At 41.9% G+C, this 19,701-nt stretch overlaps 1 protein-coding gene across 1 annotated transcript in view; it reads right to left on the reverse strand.

The window, feature by feature from the left end:
- The window catches only part of LOC311049090 (metallophosphoesterase MPPED2), a 78,296-nt gene that overhangs the window by 45,635 nt on the left and 12,960 nt on the right, over window positions 1-19,701 (reverse strand). The window contains exon 3 of the mRNA XM_084062549.1: window positions 5,039-5,220. Within this exon, the coding sequence (XP_083918675.1) occupies window positions 5,039-5,220 (182 nt within the window). The remainder of the gene's footprint in view (window positions 1-5,038; window positions 5,221-19,701) is intronic.

A 19,701-nucleotide genomic window follows, 5' to 3' on the forward strand; every position in this document is an offset into this window, starting at 1 on the left:
AAAATATACACATTCAAAGATTTGCACCAATTTTGGCTATTCAAAAATAGCAGATCTACAAGCTCATAGCGCGGCACCGAGTGCCGCGCTACGAGCTTGTAGATCTGCTATTTTTGAATAGCCAAAGTGTAAAATAATGCTTTTTTTAGCTCAAATCTAAAAATGACACAGATGCGTTCCAGGTCTTAATGGGTTTAAAATGTGCGTGTGTGTGTATGTGTGTATGTGTGTGTGTAAATGGACCTGTGCGCAAACAAACCCGGAGACGCTCTGTGTGTGTGTGCGCGTGCAAACACACACACACACACACACACACACACACACACACACACAGTACATCACCAGAGCATATGAGCAAACACAAAACCAAAACATACACGCCTGCTGAGAATGTAATACACAACACACACACACACACACACACACGCACACACACACACACACACACACACGCACACACGCGCACACACCGAGGCCAGTGGGAGCAGCTTACGGCAGAGGATCAGAGCCAGTGGGGGGGCAGCATTAGACAGGTGAGGTCAGACCAAGCTCATCCTACTGCATTGATCTCCAATGATCTGCTTGCTGCAGGCCAAATGCCAGTCAGCGATACCAAGCTTCAGGGGGAGAGACTACTATTCCAGGGCAGCAGAGGATAAGATAAGATAAGATGCAAAAAGAAATAAGATAAAACTGCACTGAGGCTTCTCTAGGGGACGCTGGGTGATTTTAGGAGGCGAGTATGGGGTTGGAATAAGAATTAGTTTTATTGCCAGGTGTGTGTTTGCACAACATACAAGGAATTTCCCTGTGCAATGTAAGAATGTATATAAATGCACTCTCCTCACTCCTCGCCTTTTTACCACTACATTTCTCCATCAACTGTGTCCAAAGGAGATAAAACCACACTCGACTCCACACTTTTATCTGGTCTACCGAAAAAGCAGCTGGTTGGTTTGAGCAGCAACAAAGACCAGACTATTTTGTTATAGTCTTAGAATTTATTTTACGATCGTTCTTTTTTTTCTTTTTCAAGTCAACAACTGCCAAAGCACCGACTGGGAGAATATTAACGCAAATAAAAAAGAAACCCGTTTTAAAATAATGAATAATTATATTTTTTACAAATTACTCACCATGCTGAATTCATGGGTAACTGTGGACTTCATGTCACATCCTGATAGAAATGTATCAGACCTCAAACATATAAAAGGTGCTCTTGTGGCATAACTGCTATACCGTCTGATATAACAGAAATCTCTGCCTTTCCATTCTCAGGTCTGCTTTCCCCCCACACACTGCCTCCCATAGTAACAAAGGCTACAGCCTTGGAAGTAAATGTGAGAACTATCGACGTTCTCTCTCCATTAAGGCCCAATCTGTAAGAGAACAGAACAACAACACAAAAGACCCTCACTTCTTCTTAGCTGGTAACGAGAAAGGAAAATGTTTTGCTTTTTCTTAGCGAGAGAAAGCATTCCAAGGCACTTCATTCTTTTTTTAAAAGAATTAACAAAAAGCTGACAGACGTCACCATCTTAACAGGGTGAAAAAGCATATCAATACCATATTACAGGGGAAAAAAACAACATATTTTATGTAAACGTAACGCATTGCAGGCTTTTCACAAGCAGTAAGAAGACTCCCGTCCGCCTTCGCCATCTTAAGCCCTTTTGTTGCATTTACCTGAAAAACATCCTCTATAACATCAACCTTTCTCCTCTCCTTGGCCTCTGTGCTCTACCACACCACTTTGTCTGGGATGCTTTCATGCCTTTCACCGCATCCCCCAGTCTGAATGCAGGGGTGATTAACAGGTGTGCTGACACAGGCCTCATCGCTATAATGCCTCTCTCTCTGTGTGTGTGTGTGTGTGTGTGTGTGTGTGTGTGTGTGTGTGTGTGTGTGTGTGTGTGTGTGTGTGTGTGTCTCTCTCTCACACACACACACACACACACACACACACACACACACACACACACACACAACTGTGGCTTCGGCTTAAACAGGATAATGGCAGACACACAGTCCTCTTCCACTTTGGCCCACATCGATTGCCCATTATGACCACCGTACACAAACATGTGGCCCTCACTTAACAAACTCAAGAATAGAGATGTGCATAAAGACACACACACGCGCACACACACACACACACAAATATAATCACAAGTAAAAACACATAGTGTGTACAGTGCACACACGGACAAACCCACACACACAGTCAGAGTGGCAGCACTCAGCTATCTGTCTTGATGGATGGAGGGGTGGGATATAAAGTGCTGAGTCCTTATGATGGAGCCAGCTGATATAGCAGCTGTGACAGTGGGTTGTGGACGAGTTCTGGTGGAATGCCACCCGTCTGACATACCACTGTCCACACACAGGATTGGGGCGAAATGACTTCAAAATAAAATTCCAAAAAAAGGGAAAATAGCAGATCAACAAGCTCACAGCGCGTCGCATCGTGACCTACAATTTGTGTGCTCCACCGTTGTAGAATGAATTACAGGGTTAAGTGGTTAAGCAGACTAATTGATTTAGTTGATTATTAAAACGAATCTATTCAAAATGTTCATGTCGATTTGTTGATATAAGAAATAAAATATATATAGATTTAAAAATCACACCCTGTGTGAAGGAAGCGGTGCCTTTGGGGCGGGCCTTAACTCATTTCAGTTCGTCCCTATTGGTGGTCTGAGTCCACTTATCAAATTTGTACTTGGTAGCATGCTGCAAACTGGAATGATGGCTGTTTAAAGCCCAGCCAATGGGCAGACAGAGGAGGTGGGGCTTAAGTAATGACAGTTAGTCCCTATTGCTGCCTTTAGTCCATGTACAAAATGTGTACTCCATAGCATGCTGCGAACTTCAGTTATGGCTGTTTGAAGGCCAGCCAATGGGAAGACAGAGGGGGCGGGGCTTCAGCAATTCATGCTGGTCCCTATTGGTGGTCTAAGTCCACATACCAAATGTGGACTTGGTGGCATTCTGCAAACTGGAGTTATAGCTGTTTAAAATCCCGTGCTCATCCCGTGCTCATACGGGCGCTGGGGGTCCCTGGACCCCTCTTTGATAACTTCATCAATTCATGCTCGTGCCTATTGGTGGTCTAAGTCCACATACCAAATTTGGACTTGGTGGCATGCTGCACACTGAAGTTATAGCTGTTTGCTTCTTTGCCGTGCTCATCCGGACGGACGGACGGACGGACATACGGACAAAGTCAAGCTTAGAGCGGTTGGCACCGCTAAAAACTGCTTCTTGATTATTCGATTAACCTATATGGGCAAGACTAAGTCACTTATTGGTTAAATTAACCCATTACCCAAATACAAAATGATATGTATTTGGCCGGGGACCCCCATCTCAAAATATGTTGTTCCAGGGACCCCCAGAAGCAAAGATTTGAGTTACAAATGTTTTGCACTAATTTTCTCGATTTTTCTAAAATAGCAGACCTACAAGCTCATAGCGCGGCACTATGAGCTTGTAGATCTGCTATTTTTGAATAGCGAAAGTGTAAAATAATGCTTTTTTGCTCAAATCTAAAAATGACACAGATGTGTTCCAGGTCTTAAAGGGTTCAAAAATATTTATAAATATCGGTTTCCATATATTTTCAGACAATTGCCCAGCCCTAACACACATATTGCTACACGTGTCTGCATTATGTGCGTGTGCAGTCAGTGTAGGGTATATGTCTATTTGCATGCACATGTAAGTGTGCCTACGCATATATGCATGTATGTGTGTGTGTGTGTGTGTGTGTGTGTGTGTGTGTGTGTGTGTGTGTGTGTGTGTGTGTGTGTGTGTGTGTGTGTGTGTGTGTGTGTGTGTGTGTGTGTGTGTGTGTGTGTGTGTGTGTGTTAGCACGTGCTCCATGACATCGTGGATCTTGTTTATTCGACACACTTATTTGTTTTAGTTTGTGCTCATTTGATTTTCCTACTTGTCTCATCTGTTTAAGAAAGTACAGTAGGTAGCTGATATATTGCACTTTTACCTTAGCGCAAGGTATACTCTTAGTTGCTTGTTTTAGAAGAGAATGCACTTAAGACTTCTGATGATTAGTAGTTTCACTCCCTACCTATGTTGAATGCACTTATTGTAAGTCGCTTTGGATAAAAGCGTCTGCTAAATGACTGTAATGTAATGTAAAATCCTGGCATGGTGGAACGCCACTTGGTGCCACTCGCTCTTACTGACCCGAGTCTGTTGTTGTTGATGGTCATTTGAATGGTATTTGGGGGAGGCGTGTGACAGGCTAGTGTTTATGTTGTGGGGGTGTTGGGAGGACTGACTAGGACGACCATGTGCACACGCAGTGCCCGGTCTCACCTACGAGCAGCCCCTTGTTACACCTGCCAAAGATGTCGTTTTAATTAGTGTAGTGTAGTGTGTGTGTGTGTGTGTGTGTGTGTGTGTGTGTGTGTGTGTGTGTGTGTGTGTGTGTGTGTGTGTGTGTGTGTGTGTGTGTGTGTGCGCGCGAGCGAGTGTGTGTTAGTGAAGTATTCATAGTGTGAATCGGTGCAGGAGATACAGACAAACACGAGGGCTGACAAACCACCAGACTAGCCTGGAATCTGTAGGCTGTAGCCAGGAGGATCAAGTGTTGCAAGACAGGCTGTTGGAAGTGAATCCACACACACACACACACACACACACACACACACACACACACACACACCTAAAGAGCCACCCACAAACACACGCAGAGCCCAGAACTCCCAGCCACAGCCATGGAGTTGGGGCCAGAGGGAGGGTCGAGGGTTAACTAGCCCAGAGAGTAAGGTTACAGGGGTTAAACTGGACACTTAGCCTGGCTCTGAGAGGGGGGGGGGGCTGTCATTGTACACACACACACACTTACTTACACAAACTATTATGTGTGATATATGCATCCGTGTATGCGTGTGTGTGTGTGTGTGTGTGTGTGTGTGTGTGTGTGTGTGTGTGTGTGTGTGTGTGTGTGTGTGTGTGTGTGTGTGCGTGTATGCATGCGTGTGTGCGTGTGTGTTAAGCGGCTTTAAATTACCCAGCCAGTCGTTGAACTTCTTAACCTCGGAGGGTAGACCGAGCTCAGTGAAGTCACCCGTGTGCAAAAGCACGTCGCCATAGGGCATCTGGATGCCATCCGTACGGGAGTGCGTGTCTGAAACGCACACAAACCGCGTGTGACCCGTCGGCTTAGGAGTGTCATATGGAATGGGGTCCACCCTGAGAGAGAGAGAGAGAGAGAGAGAGAGAGAGAGAGAGAGAGAGAGAGAGAGAGAGAGAGAGAGAGAGAGAGAGAGAGAGAGAGAGAGAGAGAGAGAGAGAGAGAGAGAGAGAGAGAGAGAGAGAGAGAGAGAGAGAGAGAGAGAGAGAGAGAGAGAGAGAGAGAAAGAGTTGTGGGAGGGAACAGAAAAAAAAAATCAATTTCATATACCGTGTTCAATATTGCTTCTGTATAATAACCATGCCAGTTAAGTAATGGAATTGAGTTGCAACACAGAGGCCAGTTAAGGGGCCCTTCATAGAGAGAATAGTCGCTAGGGAAAAACACGTGGGGTGGAAAAAGTTAAAAATAGCGCAACTTTTGAGGTACAGTGATGTTGCACGGTATGCACCCTGCTTCTCTGACGCATTAAAATATATAAAACATCTAATATATAAGGACACAGTAAACGCACTACCGTCTATTTTTACTCTGATAATGCTACTTTATGTGCAACAAATATGTGCGTAAATAATTAGAAAAACATTATGGAGATCACCATTTCATGCGAGCGGTAGCTCATTTTGACGGGCAAAAAACTTTGACACCGGCCTGAAGTATGATTGTCTGTGGCATGATTTCAGGGTGTGCACTATACTTAAGCAATCGTTGAAATGTATCGTTAATCGTTCGTTATATTACAGTCAGTGAAATAAGTTCAAACACAAGTTATGAACTGCAATTTGTGAAGAAAACAAAAAACATTTTTATTGGGGATCCACTTGAATGACCACCTGGGAACAGTTCAACATCACTGTGTATACATGAACATGAGGGCTTGTATGATTTGCAAATAAAAGCTTGCCATGTTATTGTTATTATTATTACTACTAGACCATACCCGGTCGACGCATCCGTGGGGGGATATGCGCACATGATCTGGCAACCCGGGAGGCGACATTCTTTCACACATAAACGCTAATAAGAAGCTGAGATTTGATGAAATGCAAAAACGGGCTTCACAGTTAAGTTCAGATGGTAATGGTCAATGGCTGTGTGCAAAATCAGAGCAATTGCTCCAGCCACTGAGGAGAACCGGGAGGAGAAACGGGGAGCTTCACCACTACAGACAGTCACCACTACAGACAGTCACCACTACAGACAGAGGTTACTAGAATTATAGTAGGATAGTAGGATTATTATTTTGGTCACCGGTTGACCAAGCTCATCTCTCCCCGTCAATGCTATATGTGACCATGTCTTCTTCATCTGAGTCAGAGTTGTGCTTCAAATGCATTTTTCTAGCTGGATAACCATGAGAGCCAATGGCATATAATATTATACACTCATTTCAGAGCTTTTAATAATAGTGCTATTGACAAAATTGGTATTATTGACCATTGGTTAGTTAGCTACTTTTTGTGATTTTATATATTTTTTCAAAAACTGAGCATCCATCAATCCATGTGTTTGTCGACAGAGAAGAACAGCAATAAGCCAAATATTCCAGAAAAAAACAAAGCCTCTAAAAACTAGCCTCAATCTAGGATGTCACAATTCTTCAAAATTGGATTAATGGAATAAATATGGTAATTATTTCTAGAAGACAATTCATCAATATAGAAAATCACAGAAATAAACCTGACAGAAAATACAGCAGAGAAAATGCCTATGGGAACTACAATATTGTTTATGCTATGAAGTGTATTATGGTACGCAAAAATGAAAAACACATTTTTAGCAGTGATTAGCAGACATGGCTGAAAAGCAAGCATGTTAATACCAGGGTCATTCACTGTGGCAACACACAGCCTAAAAAGACAGTGAATTAAAGCTAGTCATGTCTTTTCAGTCCATTCTGTAAAAAAATAAATCACTTAGACCCAAGTCTGGCTTGGGGGAGCCTTTTATTCTTTGTCTCTTCTTCAATGCAAGCATGTCTGCTAAAAGGAAGGAAAACGACCCATACTTTTCTCTGACTGAAAAGGAGGAGATTAAAAAAAATGTCTGTAATTGAAGTCAGTGATGTGCCGTCCTGTTACCCCCCACAAAGCACTATGCCACTGCTGCGCCATTATTTCATTAGAGGGGGTGTCTCTGTAGACAACATCAACGCCCCAGTCTCTCAGTCTACACACACACACACACACACACACACACACACACACACACACACACAACACCATGAACTCACAACAAAGCGTTGAACGGGCACGCACACACTTAAAGTTTCCAATTCTTTCATTGCGTTTATGTGCACAAACACAAAACAGCACCATACACAGGCCAAACACCACCACAGCTATGCACAATCTCGCACGCATGCATGCATGCACACACACACACACACACACACACGCAGCGCAACACACATCAAACGCAACAAACTAAATAAAGATTTGGGAGTAGAGGAGACGTCATTAGAGAAATGGGGCTGGGAGGGGGGACGGGGGGGGACGGCAGACAAAAGAACCTCTTGAAAAATCACGCCAAGATGGAAAATAGCAAAATTGCTTCACAAATAAGCCTCCCTATAATGCAATGGCGTGCACAATATAAAAGATGAGTCAGGCTTTATTTTATAAACCACTCACAGGTTGTGCTCTTTTCATCGGAAACCTGGTCATCTGCGAGGCCATGTGCAGAACCAGGGCAGAATACAAGAGATGAGCAGCCGTCGCTCACAACCTTCCACACAGCTGCTCTGCCCTACTCGTTAAGCTAGATAAGATCCAACCTTATTGATTCACGGGGGGGGGGCAAATTGGGTCACTTCTACCGGAGCCCACACACACAGGAAGAGAGCAACAACAGTGGGGAATGAGATTTTAGCAGCGGCACAGATAAGCACAAGTGCACAGCACAATTAGAATACTGTAGAAAGAATTCTCAAACTCCACCCTAACTCTCAAAAATCGGTCACAGACACACCAGGTGTGTAATATGTAGCATCTGATGAACAGCGTATGCAAAATAGGCGCAGAATGAATCCCCGAGCATTCATGGGGAGCAAGATTTTGCCCTAGAACGTGCAAATGTATGCATGCCATAAGTCTGACAGGGATTCTAACAGGATATGCAAAAATACACTATACAGTATATACACAGGCGACATCCATATATATACAGAATGTGCATAGTCTGAGATTTTTTAGTGATTGTTGTGAGAGGCTGCATGGTACCGTCACTGCAGGGAGGCAAAGGAAGTGGGCTCTCAGATAACATTAGAGGTGAAGAGAAGTGGGAGTGGAATGGGCCGGGGCCAAAAAACGGAATGTTAAGCAGCCACAAACTAGAGGCATTTTGCCAGAAATAAGATGATTTATTTTGCATAAAATTGTAATCTCAGTCATACTACAGTATGCCTCCATACATGCTAAGCTCCCCAAAACTTTAATTACTCTAAGTTTAACCATACATTACTGGATTCCTCTCTCTATGCAGCTGAAAGCCTTCATTGAATACATCGATATGGCCAGACGGTTTAACTTAACCACCCTGTTGCACTTTCTCTCACATTTGTTTTCAATGCATGATCTATAACTGGGACACGACTCACCTTTGACAGCTTTATATCTTCTTTATTATTGTATTTTTGTTTTGTATTCATACTACACTCAGTGTGGTGTATTACATGAATTCAGAGTTTTATGCAATAGGCCAAGACATAACTGTAGTAAAGACTGACACGTCCATGCTTTCCATGTCTTTTTGGCTTATAAACATTTCCTGATTATCAACATGCTTTTAATAATGTACTGCAGCACATGTTGCTCACAAGAAGTCTACAATTACAGCGCTTGGGGTGGCGCAGAGGTTAAGTGCCTGCCCGTCGACGCGGAGGCGGTGGGTTCGAATCCACCGTGGTGCATCTATCTGGCTTTGTCGAGCGTCTTCAACACAAACACAATTTTGCCCGTGTTCGGGGGGAGGGAAGCCGGGCCCGGGGAAGAGGGTGATAATTGCCACCACTGCGTGTAATCCTACGGGCTGGGGGCAGCACCTGTCAGCAGGGGAGTGTTGGGCGGGAGGAGTAGGACGGAGGCTTTTACATCCTCTCGATGGGGCTCCTCACTGGTAGGTGAGTCAGTTAGGATAAAACAGCAGTGACAAGACAGAAATGTGTGTGGGGAGGAAAAAAGGGCAAAAAAAATAATTGGCTACTCTAAATTAACCCATTTAGACCTGAGGCCGATTCTAAATCCTGACCTAAGTTTTCTGAAAAACATTTTAGTTTGAATTCAATAATTTCAACACCAATTTTTTTTTTGGGCTATATATAGCAACAGCTAATGTTACAAAAAGGGGTTCCCGGATTGAAATGTATAACAACTAATTGGGGTTCCCAGTCTAAATGGGTTTAAAAAAAGGGGGGGGGGGGTCTACAACCTTTTGAGACATTTGTAAAGTGCAGATACTGATCACTCGAACGTGGGGACATTTTGGATTATATTTCATGTTCAGTTCAATTGCACTTCCATTCCACTTCATATTTTGAAAAAAGAAAATATTAAAAAACCCACATTTACAGCTTGTAACAGCTTGAAAACACTGGAGAAAACATGATGTGCTGAAACAAGTCTTTTTTTTGCAGAATATCTTTTCACTTGCACTTTTAGTTGGGCACTATATACATAAATTAGTTTGGGGCTGGAACTTTGTCCTGGCCTACTTCTTTGGCAGTGTACAGATTCACCTTCTATTTTTTTAAGTGTTATTATGAAAATGAAGTTTTTGAGCGTTGCAGAAAATTACAGACGAAGCTTCAAAGTGTCAAAAAATGACATTCATTACAGAGTTTGTTAAAAAATTACCCCTTCCTTAAAAAGAAACTGAGAAGTTGTTCTATTTTTCAAAGTGCTTTCTCGTGTCAACTTTAACTACAGACGTCAAGGTAAAAAACAACTGAAAAGTGCACCCACTCTCTACTCTTTCAAGATAGTTCACCGTGTCTTCAAGTGTCTCTACCCAGAATCAGGTGTCATTCATAAGTAAAGTGACACAGCTATTCCAGCTTTTTGAAACACGGTGCGCCCTTCACACTCAACCCCCATTAGGATGAATGGAAAGGAACTGCCATTAAGACTGGCAGAGCGATAAAATGAAATTTTGGTTGAATTTTTTTTAAAGGAAATATATTCAAACTGTCAACTTATAAACTCAAGAGGAAGTATAAGTGATGTCTAGTATGCAACGTTGAATAATTATATTTTGCCAGCAGGAGTTAATGGGGGGTAGGCACTTCTGATATTTTTCTCATATGAAGTATATATGACACATAAGTAGAGTTTCCTATGACTCAGAGTATTCCTTGTGTTTCAGGCAAGAAATTGAGTAGAAAATATATTTTATACACAATGTTAAAATGGGAAAACAAATTACAGGTGAATTGCTCTTGCAGTTTTGCACCAACTGTCTGGAGTCTTGTCTTGAGTTATAAATAATATATTCTTAGTTTTATTATAATTAACACTTTCTAAGAAGCCCATGTGTACAGTATGAAGCATTAGAAACATGACTCATTATATGATCTGCTCATAACACTGTAGAATTATAGTTATAACAAGCACTCAATAATATTCATAATGATTTCGAACATTAATCATGACACGTTATAAAGCATTTTATAAGGACATAAGGTCAAGTATCATAATACTATCATAATTGTTGGACAATCACTGACATTTTCTCTGCAGGGATCTGTGGCCGGCTATTGCAGACCATTGCCTACCTCCCGCACACAAAAGCCTTTTCTGGCCGTGTGCTCCAGGAATTGAAATGCAATGAATTCTGGGATAGGCGGCCGATGAGACATTATTGAGAACAAAAGAAAATCTTTTGTTACATTTGATAGTTTTGTTGTGAACCAAAAGGGAGAGAGCAGCTGTTGATGTTTTAACCCATTAAGAACTGGAACTGTGTCATTTTTAGATTTGAGCTAAAAAAGCATTATTTTACACATTGGGCTATTTTTGAAAAATCGTGAAAATGTGTGCAAATCTTTGAATATATATATTTTTAAAGCAAACATTTTTAACTCAAATCTTTGCTTCTTGGGGTCCCTGGAACAAAATATTTTGATGGGGGTCCGCGGCCAAATACATATCATTTTGGGGGTCCTTGACATGAAAAAGATTGAGCACCACTGATATAGAAACAAACGATTTTAAACTATTGCCTGGCCTACTTGTTGTTAACTAGTTGTAGGAACTATTGTTGTATTGGATCTATTAGCTCGTGCTCATTTGATTTGGCTATTTTATCTCATGTGTTTATGAAAGTAGATAGCTGATATATTGCACTTTTACCTTAGCGCTAGGTATACTCTTGGTTGCTTGTTTTTACAGGAAATGCACTTAAGACCTCTGGTGATTAGTAGTTTCGTTCCCTACCTATGTTGAATGCACTTATTGTAAGTCGCTTTGGATAAAAGCGTCTGCTAAATGACTATAATGTAATGTAATGTAATGTATTGAGATTTAGGAGACATATGTAGAATCGGCTTCAGGTCTCAATTGGTTAACATGTCAGACTGATGAGAGAACATGAAAGGTTTGCTGGGGTTGAATTGAACGATGAACGTAAAGACATTTAAATATTGGACACCATTGCTCATTTGCTGGGCATTTAGTATTAACTAAATACTGTATATGAATTCAAAACATCATTTTTTCAAAGACGTATTTTGAGCTGAGAAAGTTGAAAAAACCTTGTCAAAAACTTTACGGCCTTTTCCTCAAAACTACATCTTTCAGAATCACATTTTTAAGTCTCACCTAGAGCTTATACGTAGAAATAAGATGTAGTTCCCAAACTGTTGGGTCAATCTATGCAAGTCATGTCTCATTTAGTAGAACTGGTCCTCTACTTTCATCATATATTAAAAAGCTGCATTGTGTCAGATATTTAACACAGCGGCCAAATCCAAGCACTGCCAAACAAATATCTAATGACCTGCATACACACTGGAGTAAAAAAAGGGAAAATAATCTTGAGGAATCAATCTCATTGATATGTGAGATAAAATACTGTTCAGATATATTAGGGAATGAAATGCCCCTTTAAATATATTGACACACAATGAAATGAAAACTATAGCAGCAGAGATAATGATATTTGTTATTGAGCGGGTGCAGTAAATAAGTCTCTGTCCGCTAAACACACACACACACACACACACAGGCTTCTTCAGGGTAGCAGATTAGATTGGTTGCACGGAGAGGTCCCAGACATCACGCAGCCTTAGAGGATTCGACAGTTCTAGTTATAGAGGAGAGACGGAAGCTGCAGCACATAAGATGAGAACGCACACGCACACACACACACACACACACACACACACACACACACACACACACACACACACACACACACACACTACCTAAAGTTATGATATGCTAACTAGTTCTCACCAATTGCATTTGGATGTTTGCTCAGAGGAATCATGCATCTCATTCTCTCTCACACACACACACAAACACACACACTCTAAAATAAAGCCAGGAGAAAAACAAGCTCCATCTTCTCTTGCCTTTGAGATTTAATCCAGCCTGAGAATGAAAGTAAATACCTGCAGCCCCTATCAATTAGAGCAGGTCTAGCCCGGGAACCTATACACGATAATACTTTGTGAGAGTGAGCGCACACACACACACACACACACACACACACACACACACACACACACACGAATGCAGTGCGCAACAATCCAGAGGTTCATCAGTAACACGTACAGGTTGTGTACTCCTATGTGCTCTGCATTATGTGCAGCGCATGCCTTTGATCTCCTGGGGAACATTTTTTTAATAAAAAGAGTATAACAGCAGCACTGTGGGTTTGTGGAAAACCGGTAAAAGAACAGCGGTCCAGAGAGAGTGCACAAAGGTTTGTGTTAAACATGCCAGTGTTTCAGCATTACACAGCGAAACACTGGCATGCATGAAGACTGCGGTGAATTAAAGGAGATGGACAGAGAGAGAGAGAGAGAGAGAGAGAGAGAGAGAGAGAGAGAGAGAGAGAGAGAGAGAGAGAAAATGTTAATATGCTGAAAGAGTGCTAGAGCACACACTAAAATCCCCCAAGACATCAGAGCCATCACAGGATCATGACGACCATGGCGCATGATTTATACATTGTTGCGTGTGGATGTCACGTGTTGAATTTAGCCGATCTACACCAGTGCACAACAAGGTATAAATCGGGGCTTTAGAAGGCTGGATTGTGTCTCAGCGTGAACGACTCCATGATTTAATGTTTAAGTATAAAAAACATATATATAACCAAATCATCATATGGAAAATCTTAGGGGTTTCTTTGCCCAGACATGTGAATGCGTTGAAAGATCTGCCAGGTAAACGTGACGGGAAGAAATACTAAATACTGAGCACAGCTAGAAAAAGAAATGGCTGGAAAACTGTGGCTGGAAAAGCGGGGCCGGATTATTGAATACATGTGTCACAAAGAACAGGGGAAGAGAGAGAGAGAGAGAGAGAGAGAGAGAAAGAGAGGGAGGGAGAGTTGGGGAGAAAGGGAGGGAGGGCTCTCTGATATTTCGTTTGACGGCGCACACTTGGCTCCGTGGCCTTTTAGAAAAACATGCAAGTAAATTGGGTCAGAGTTCAATGCCGACTTTGCGCTCGCTCCCAGACTTGACACTTCGCTCAACGGCAGATAAGGAGGTCGTAGCCCTCTGTCGTTTCCTATGACTCGGCACATACTTTTTCTTCTTCGTGGGGGGAAAAAAAAGGAAGCTACATGATCCTTCCGACTGATTACAACACTATGTTCCATGTAGACCATGATACTGCAAAATACATGGTGGGAAAAAAGAAAAACCCATAAAAATTAAAACAGCTGCTATATTTAGCCATTGTGTCATTTCTAAATACATCCAATGCGTTCCCTTGCTGTGTTCATTTCAGGGCTAAGGGGTGAATGTAATATTGTAATGCACATAATGAGCGTACACATTAACAGAACCACCTGCTCTAGCGGAGAAATACAAGGGGCCGGGGTGAATCTGGCTCAATGCTACAGTCCCTAGTTGATTTCGCCTGACTGTTAAATTAACTTCAGTAAGGTTTAACATTATTCATTTAGCGCACGTGAGGTCAGAAAGCCCCGAGGGGTTTATAAATAGGTCCTCGTAATCTAGAACACCGTCGTGTGGCGCAATCTACCTAATGACTCAACAGTCTAGAGAGTAGACACTCAGTAAACATTCCAGCACGGAGCTACTTCCAATGTCACAGGTTCGAATCCAGACCACTAATCTTTGACAGACTTTGTCATCTCGCTCTACTCTCGCTTTCCTGTCTTCTCTCTCTCTCTCTCTCTCTCTCACACACACACGTGTTTTACATATTGCAATTTGTTTTGATAAAATGTCATTCATTTTTATGTTTTACAATAGGGGTGTGCCGATACGATACGATATATGGCACTTTTTTATTATGAAAATACATGGGGGGGACGTATGAAAATATATGGGGGGAAAAAAGCAAATACAAACAAATATTTCTGTTTTTACATTATTATTATTGCAAAAAGATTTCTTTATTTTTTCCCAAAACGATACATATCGTCACGAAAACGTATCGCGACATATCGGCACACCCCTATTTCACAACCAATTATGCGATTACAATGCGTCCCGTTGGGTTATGGTGGCGATATTGCTTGGATTTGGAAACACAGCTCCATGTGATGGAAACATTGTTGCTGGTCAGTGACACTGGGGTAGGGAGACCAGAGGACGTTTGGTCCCCCCGTTTACGACTGTGAGTCCTTTTTGTTCCGTCCTGTAGTTACTGTTAGTACATGAAAAAGCATTGATCTGTTCGGACACACATTGCTTTAAGTAGCCTAACATACAATTCAGAATTCAAGAATATATAATGTAATGAATGACACAAGTTCAAGTGAAGCAGTGTGCATGGTAAGATAAATCAAATGTGTGCTAAGAAAACGTCTAATGCTCTGTCGCAGAGCAAGCACGCAGAGTGTGTGTGTGTGTGTGTGTGTGTGTGTGTGTGTGTGTGTGTGTGTGTGTGTGAGAGAGTGTGTGTGTGTGTGTGTGTGTGTTAGTGAGAGAGAGAGAGGGAGCAAGAGAGATAGATACGGAGAGAGAGCCCAAGAGAGAGAGTGAATTAATTTGCAATTTAACTTTTCAAAAACAACAATAACGGTAAACGTGTACGACTCAGCTGGTTAATTGATATCTGAACGTGACCTTGTCATGATGTCATTCATTCTTTTGCCTCTATACTGGCCCCGTCGCTTTGAAACGTGTTCTGCTGTCCCTGTTGCTTGTAAACACACAATAAGTGGCTGAATGCTACTCGATACATCTTTAAAATACTAAAGGACACAAAGAACTAATTAAATGTGTGCATTAAAGTAAAAAAGCAGGTAAAACTAAAATTATCAGATGGGTTCTCAGATAAAATGGCTCAAAAGCAGTACTGTACCAAAACCTGGCACCAAGTGCTTTTCAATCATCTGTGCTACAGGTTAGATTCAGTCGGTGCTCAAAAGTACTGATGCATGAATACCCAGCCCTACACAATACTGACTGGTAAATTCTATAATTATGGTTTGCAATTTATAATTAAGGCATTTAGTACACACTCTCATCCGGAGCAACTTACAAGTGCAAGATCGGAAAAAGCAGAGTAGGCATGATTTCTAGTCAAGAAACAAGGTAAATACTGTAAGTATAGTGCAGAGAAAACAAAGAAACTAGAATACCAAATAAAATGTATTATTTGATAAAAAATGAAAAAAAGTTCATTGACATGGAATGCAGAATCTGATTTGCTGTTTGAATAAAATCAAGGATTTCCTACATAGCACCAGAATACTGTAGATTATTTACTGTAAGGGATTGTTACAGTACATTTCATTAGTCAATATACCGTGAGGCATTATACCTTTCCCCTGGTCAGTGCATTTCAAGATAAAAGCAAGAAGTCCTTATATTTTGTCGATCCAGCACTTCTACACACTACATCATAGAACCCTGCAGTAGGCTTGGGTCCATTTTCGATTGTATTTAGATTTATTTGGTCATATTATCACTGTTGATACATAGTGTGCAGCAACTCCCTCTTGGTCCACCAGGGATTAATGGGGTCAACAACCTCTGAGCAGCCCACTTGTCTGGAACACAAGCGGTGTCAATCACACACAGAGAGGTGGAGCCAGGCAGAGCATGGGGCAGAAGGGAGCAGGGTTGCCAGATCTGCTTATTATAATTTCCCCGCAAGATTTTATTTGAAAATAGCCGATCTACAAGCTCACAACGCGTCGCATCGCAACGCGTTGTGAGCTTGCAGATCTGCTATTTTCAAATAGCTGATGTATATGTTAAAGTGCTCATGTGGCTCATAGTCGCTTCTTTTGGGCTGGTTTTCCTAGACCTGGTTGCTTGTTTCTCTCACAGAATCTGGCAAGGTTGGTAGGGAGGGTTATCAATCTATGCTACCTGCAGTCACCTTCTCCAGCGTGGGGGGCTTAAGACAGCAGACACCATAATCACATACACTCCTCCATTATCCCTCTGTTCTCCACCCTCTTGTCTCTCTGTCCTCCTCATTGTTAATCAAGTCCTGTAGGGCAGTAGTTCTGTGCTAATGATTTCTGGTCAATAGCACCGCTAACAGCGAGCCCCCTCTGCCTAAAACCTTTAGGGTCAAAGGGCAAGCGAACTAAGATAGGCTGCTAATCAACTGGAGTCTGTATGCCATTTACAGTGTCGTCATATGCCTGTCTGTAGGGCCAGAGAACAGAAACATATGGAGAAGATTTGTACAGCCCGTTTCCACTTTTTTTTTTACAACAACTAGACTTCACAATATTCACAGTAATCAACTGGAGGCCATGACATGCTTAAAACCTTACAAGGTTTATGATTTTTTTAAGTAAACTGATGTCGGTGATGCTCATTCACTTCCATTGTATGGCATGCAATTCAAACATGCTATTCCATTTTCTTTAAAGTCATATTGTGTAACATTCATTTTAAGAATACTTTTTGGCGATATCAAATCATAACAGTGTTTGTCTAAAATAATGGAACCTACCAAAGCTACATAGTATGACTTTAACTTATAAATGTTTTGTCTTTGTAGTGTTTCTTATGAGCAGTACCTTCATCATCTCTGCCAAGACAAAGGCAGGACCAGATATTATGCTTTCACCTCGTGTGTGTTTGTCTCCAAAGCTAATATCACAAACTACTACCCAATCAGCCTCAAATTCCTTAAGCACACTTCCAGTAGGCCAAGCAACCCAAATAGTTTTCTAATCAGTGTCATGAAACCCAGAACTAGCGGCAGGGCAACCAAAATTAGCATTTTCTTAAAAATGGGACACGTATTCGTACCAAACCATTTCGGTGCAGCTTTTTTTTTTTTTTTACGAATGGCGAAAAATAAAAAAGAGAGTGTGAGAGAGTTAGCGAGAGAAAGAAAGAGCCTTTTGATTGCTATGATCATTTAACGAGACCCAGAGTTTGAAGATTCAATGTATAATTGTGGGGCACGACATGCTTACTATTTGCTTGTTAGTATTTTATTTTGTATTGTTTTATTATGTTAAGTTTTTAACAACAATCATGAACCATTATTACAATAGTTAATAAAAGACAAGAGATTCTATTTTAATGCGTTATATTCCCCCTTACTGTACCAGAAAAATGATAATTAACCGTGGCTTCAAAAGCGAGGTACGTACCAAACCGAACCTTTTGTGTACCGTTACTCCCCAACTAGTTTGTATTGCTTTCATAGCGGTACTATCAGCTGGGTGCCATACTTTGGCAGCCGGCTTCAACTACTTTATGATGTTTTATGTCAATATGGACAGACATGGGGGTCGCTGTTTGTTTTCTCAATCTGTCTCTGTACAAACATAACTGACAGAAGGCATTAACGATCAGCATCCTTTACATAGACTTCCCCGCATTTTCCTGTGCATTTTATTCACACTCACAACAGCAAAACAATGTCATCACAGCCAGACACGCAACAATGAAAGTAGGTAAAGGGCGTGCCTCCTGGCATAGATTTGTGCTCCACTGAGCACCCCTTTCTAGTTGGGATTGAAACCACCAATTGCCACTTGGGGCTATGATGGTTAGTGTTCCATGATTTGCGTATTTCTTTCACAAATAAACAACAAAAAACAAGCAAAGGGCTTGGGAAGCCATTGTTTAAGCTGTTGGAGCAGAATTAAAGTCATTTGTTTTATAACTTTTTACCTCACGTTGTACTTTTTACCTCACGTCAAACCAGCAACTTTTGTTGGTTTGAAGCTTTTTTCTGCCAATTCCAACATTTACTAGTGAGGCCGGAATTAAATCATCTTGAATTTATGTCTCTCTGTCTTTTATGGATAAATATGACCCGCTTTGTAAGTCCGCTCAATCGTGCGCTTTGTTGACACTCGCCCCACGTTGAAAGACATTTCTGATGGAAAATGAGAAAATCAACTAAAAGTACTGCCATGACAATGAATTATCATCACTTCATTTATTTATTCATATATTTGTTTTACCAAGTTCATATTCAGCTTTCGTTCAATTATGTCTCGGAACGTACTCTGTGCGGCTGGAACTGGAACATCACGGTGTTGTATAGCAGTGTGCACAGCGGAGCATTACTGTGGTTGACTGGACAAACAGCGCAGTGTGCTGGAGTAGCAGAATATTTCAGGTCAGACTCTATTGGGGATGCGGTAGTGACGCGCCACACAGAGTGCCGCTATGCAATGAGGGGAATCAGTGAAGCCGGATCCCGAAAAAAAAAAAGGAAAAAAGAAAAGAAAATCCTGTGAGAGGAAAGTTTTTTTTCTCCCCCTCTCCCTCATCACTTCCTCCCCCGAAACTTCACCACAAACGGCATCGCCCGCGCACTGAAATCCAAGGAGGTCGCACGTTGTTCACAGCCGACCTAAAAGCCAGGAGAGAGCGAGGATAATCACCCACTGAAGCGCCAGCAGGCAAATATTTCCCAACTCTTCCGTTGAGCACGTACTGCCTTTATTGTGCCTTTCAGGTGAAACATCAAAACACATTGGTCTCCATTTCCTCTCAATATAACCTCTGCATTGCTCCCATCCCCCTCTACCTCCGACACACAAGCATGCACACACACACACACACACACACACACACACACACACGCACGCACGCAATATCATTTCTCAGAGAGGAGCAGAGAGCTGCACTCTTATCTTGTGCGTTTCAGCTGTCTGCGCTAATTCAATAAACTTCAGTGGAACAAAATGAACACAGGAATAACGGCGAGAGAGGGAGCGAGAGAGAGAGCGGGGGGGGGGGGGGGATGAAAGAGGAGGCCAAGCAAACGGTGGAAGCAAGAGGAAGGCAGAGACAGAAACACAGAGATGCAGAATGATACAGATTAAACAGCAGAGAAAGAGAGAAAGAGAGAAAGAGAACGTAGAAAACCGGCGTGGTACTGCGTAAATACATGGACCAA

Source organism: Gymnoscopelus microlampas (assembly GCF_963454915.1).
Source record: "Gymnoscopelus microlampas genome assembly, chromosome: 1".
NCBI lineage: Eukaryota > Metazoa > Chordata > Actinopteri > Myctophiformes > Myctophidae > Gymnoscopelus > Gymnoscopelus microlampas.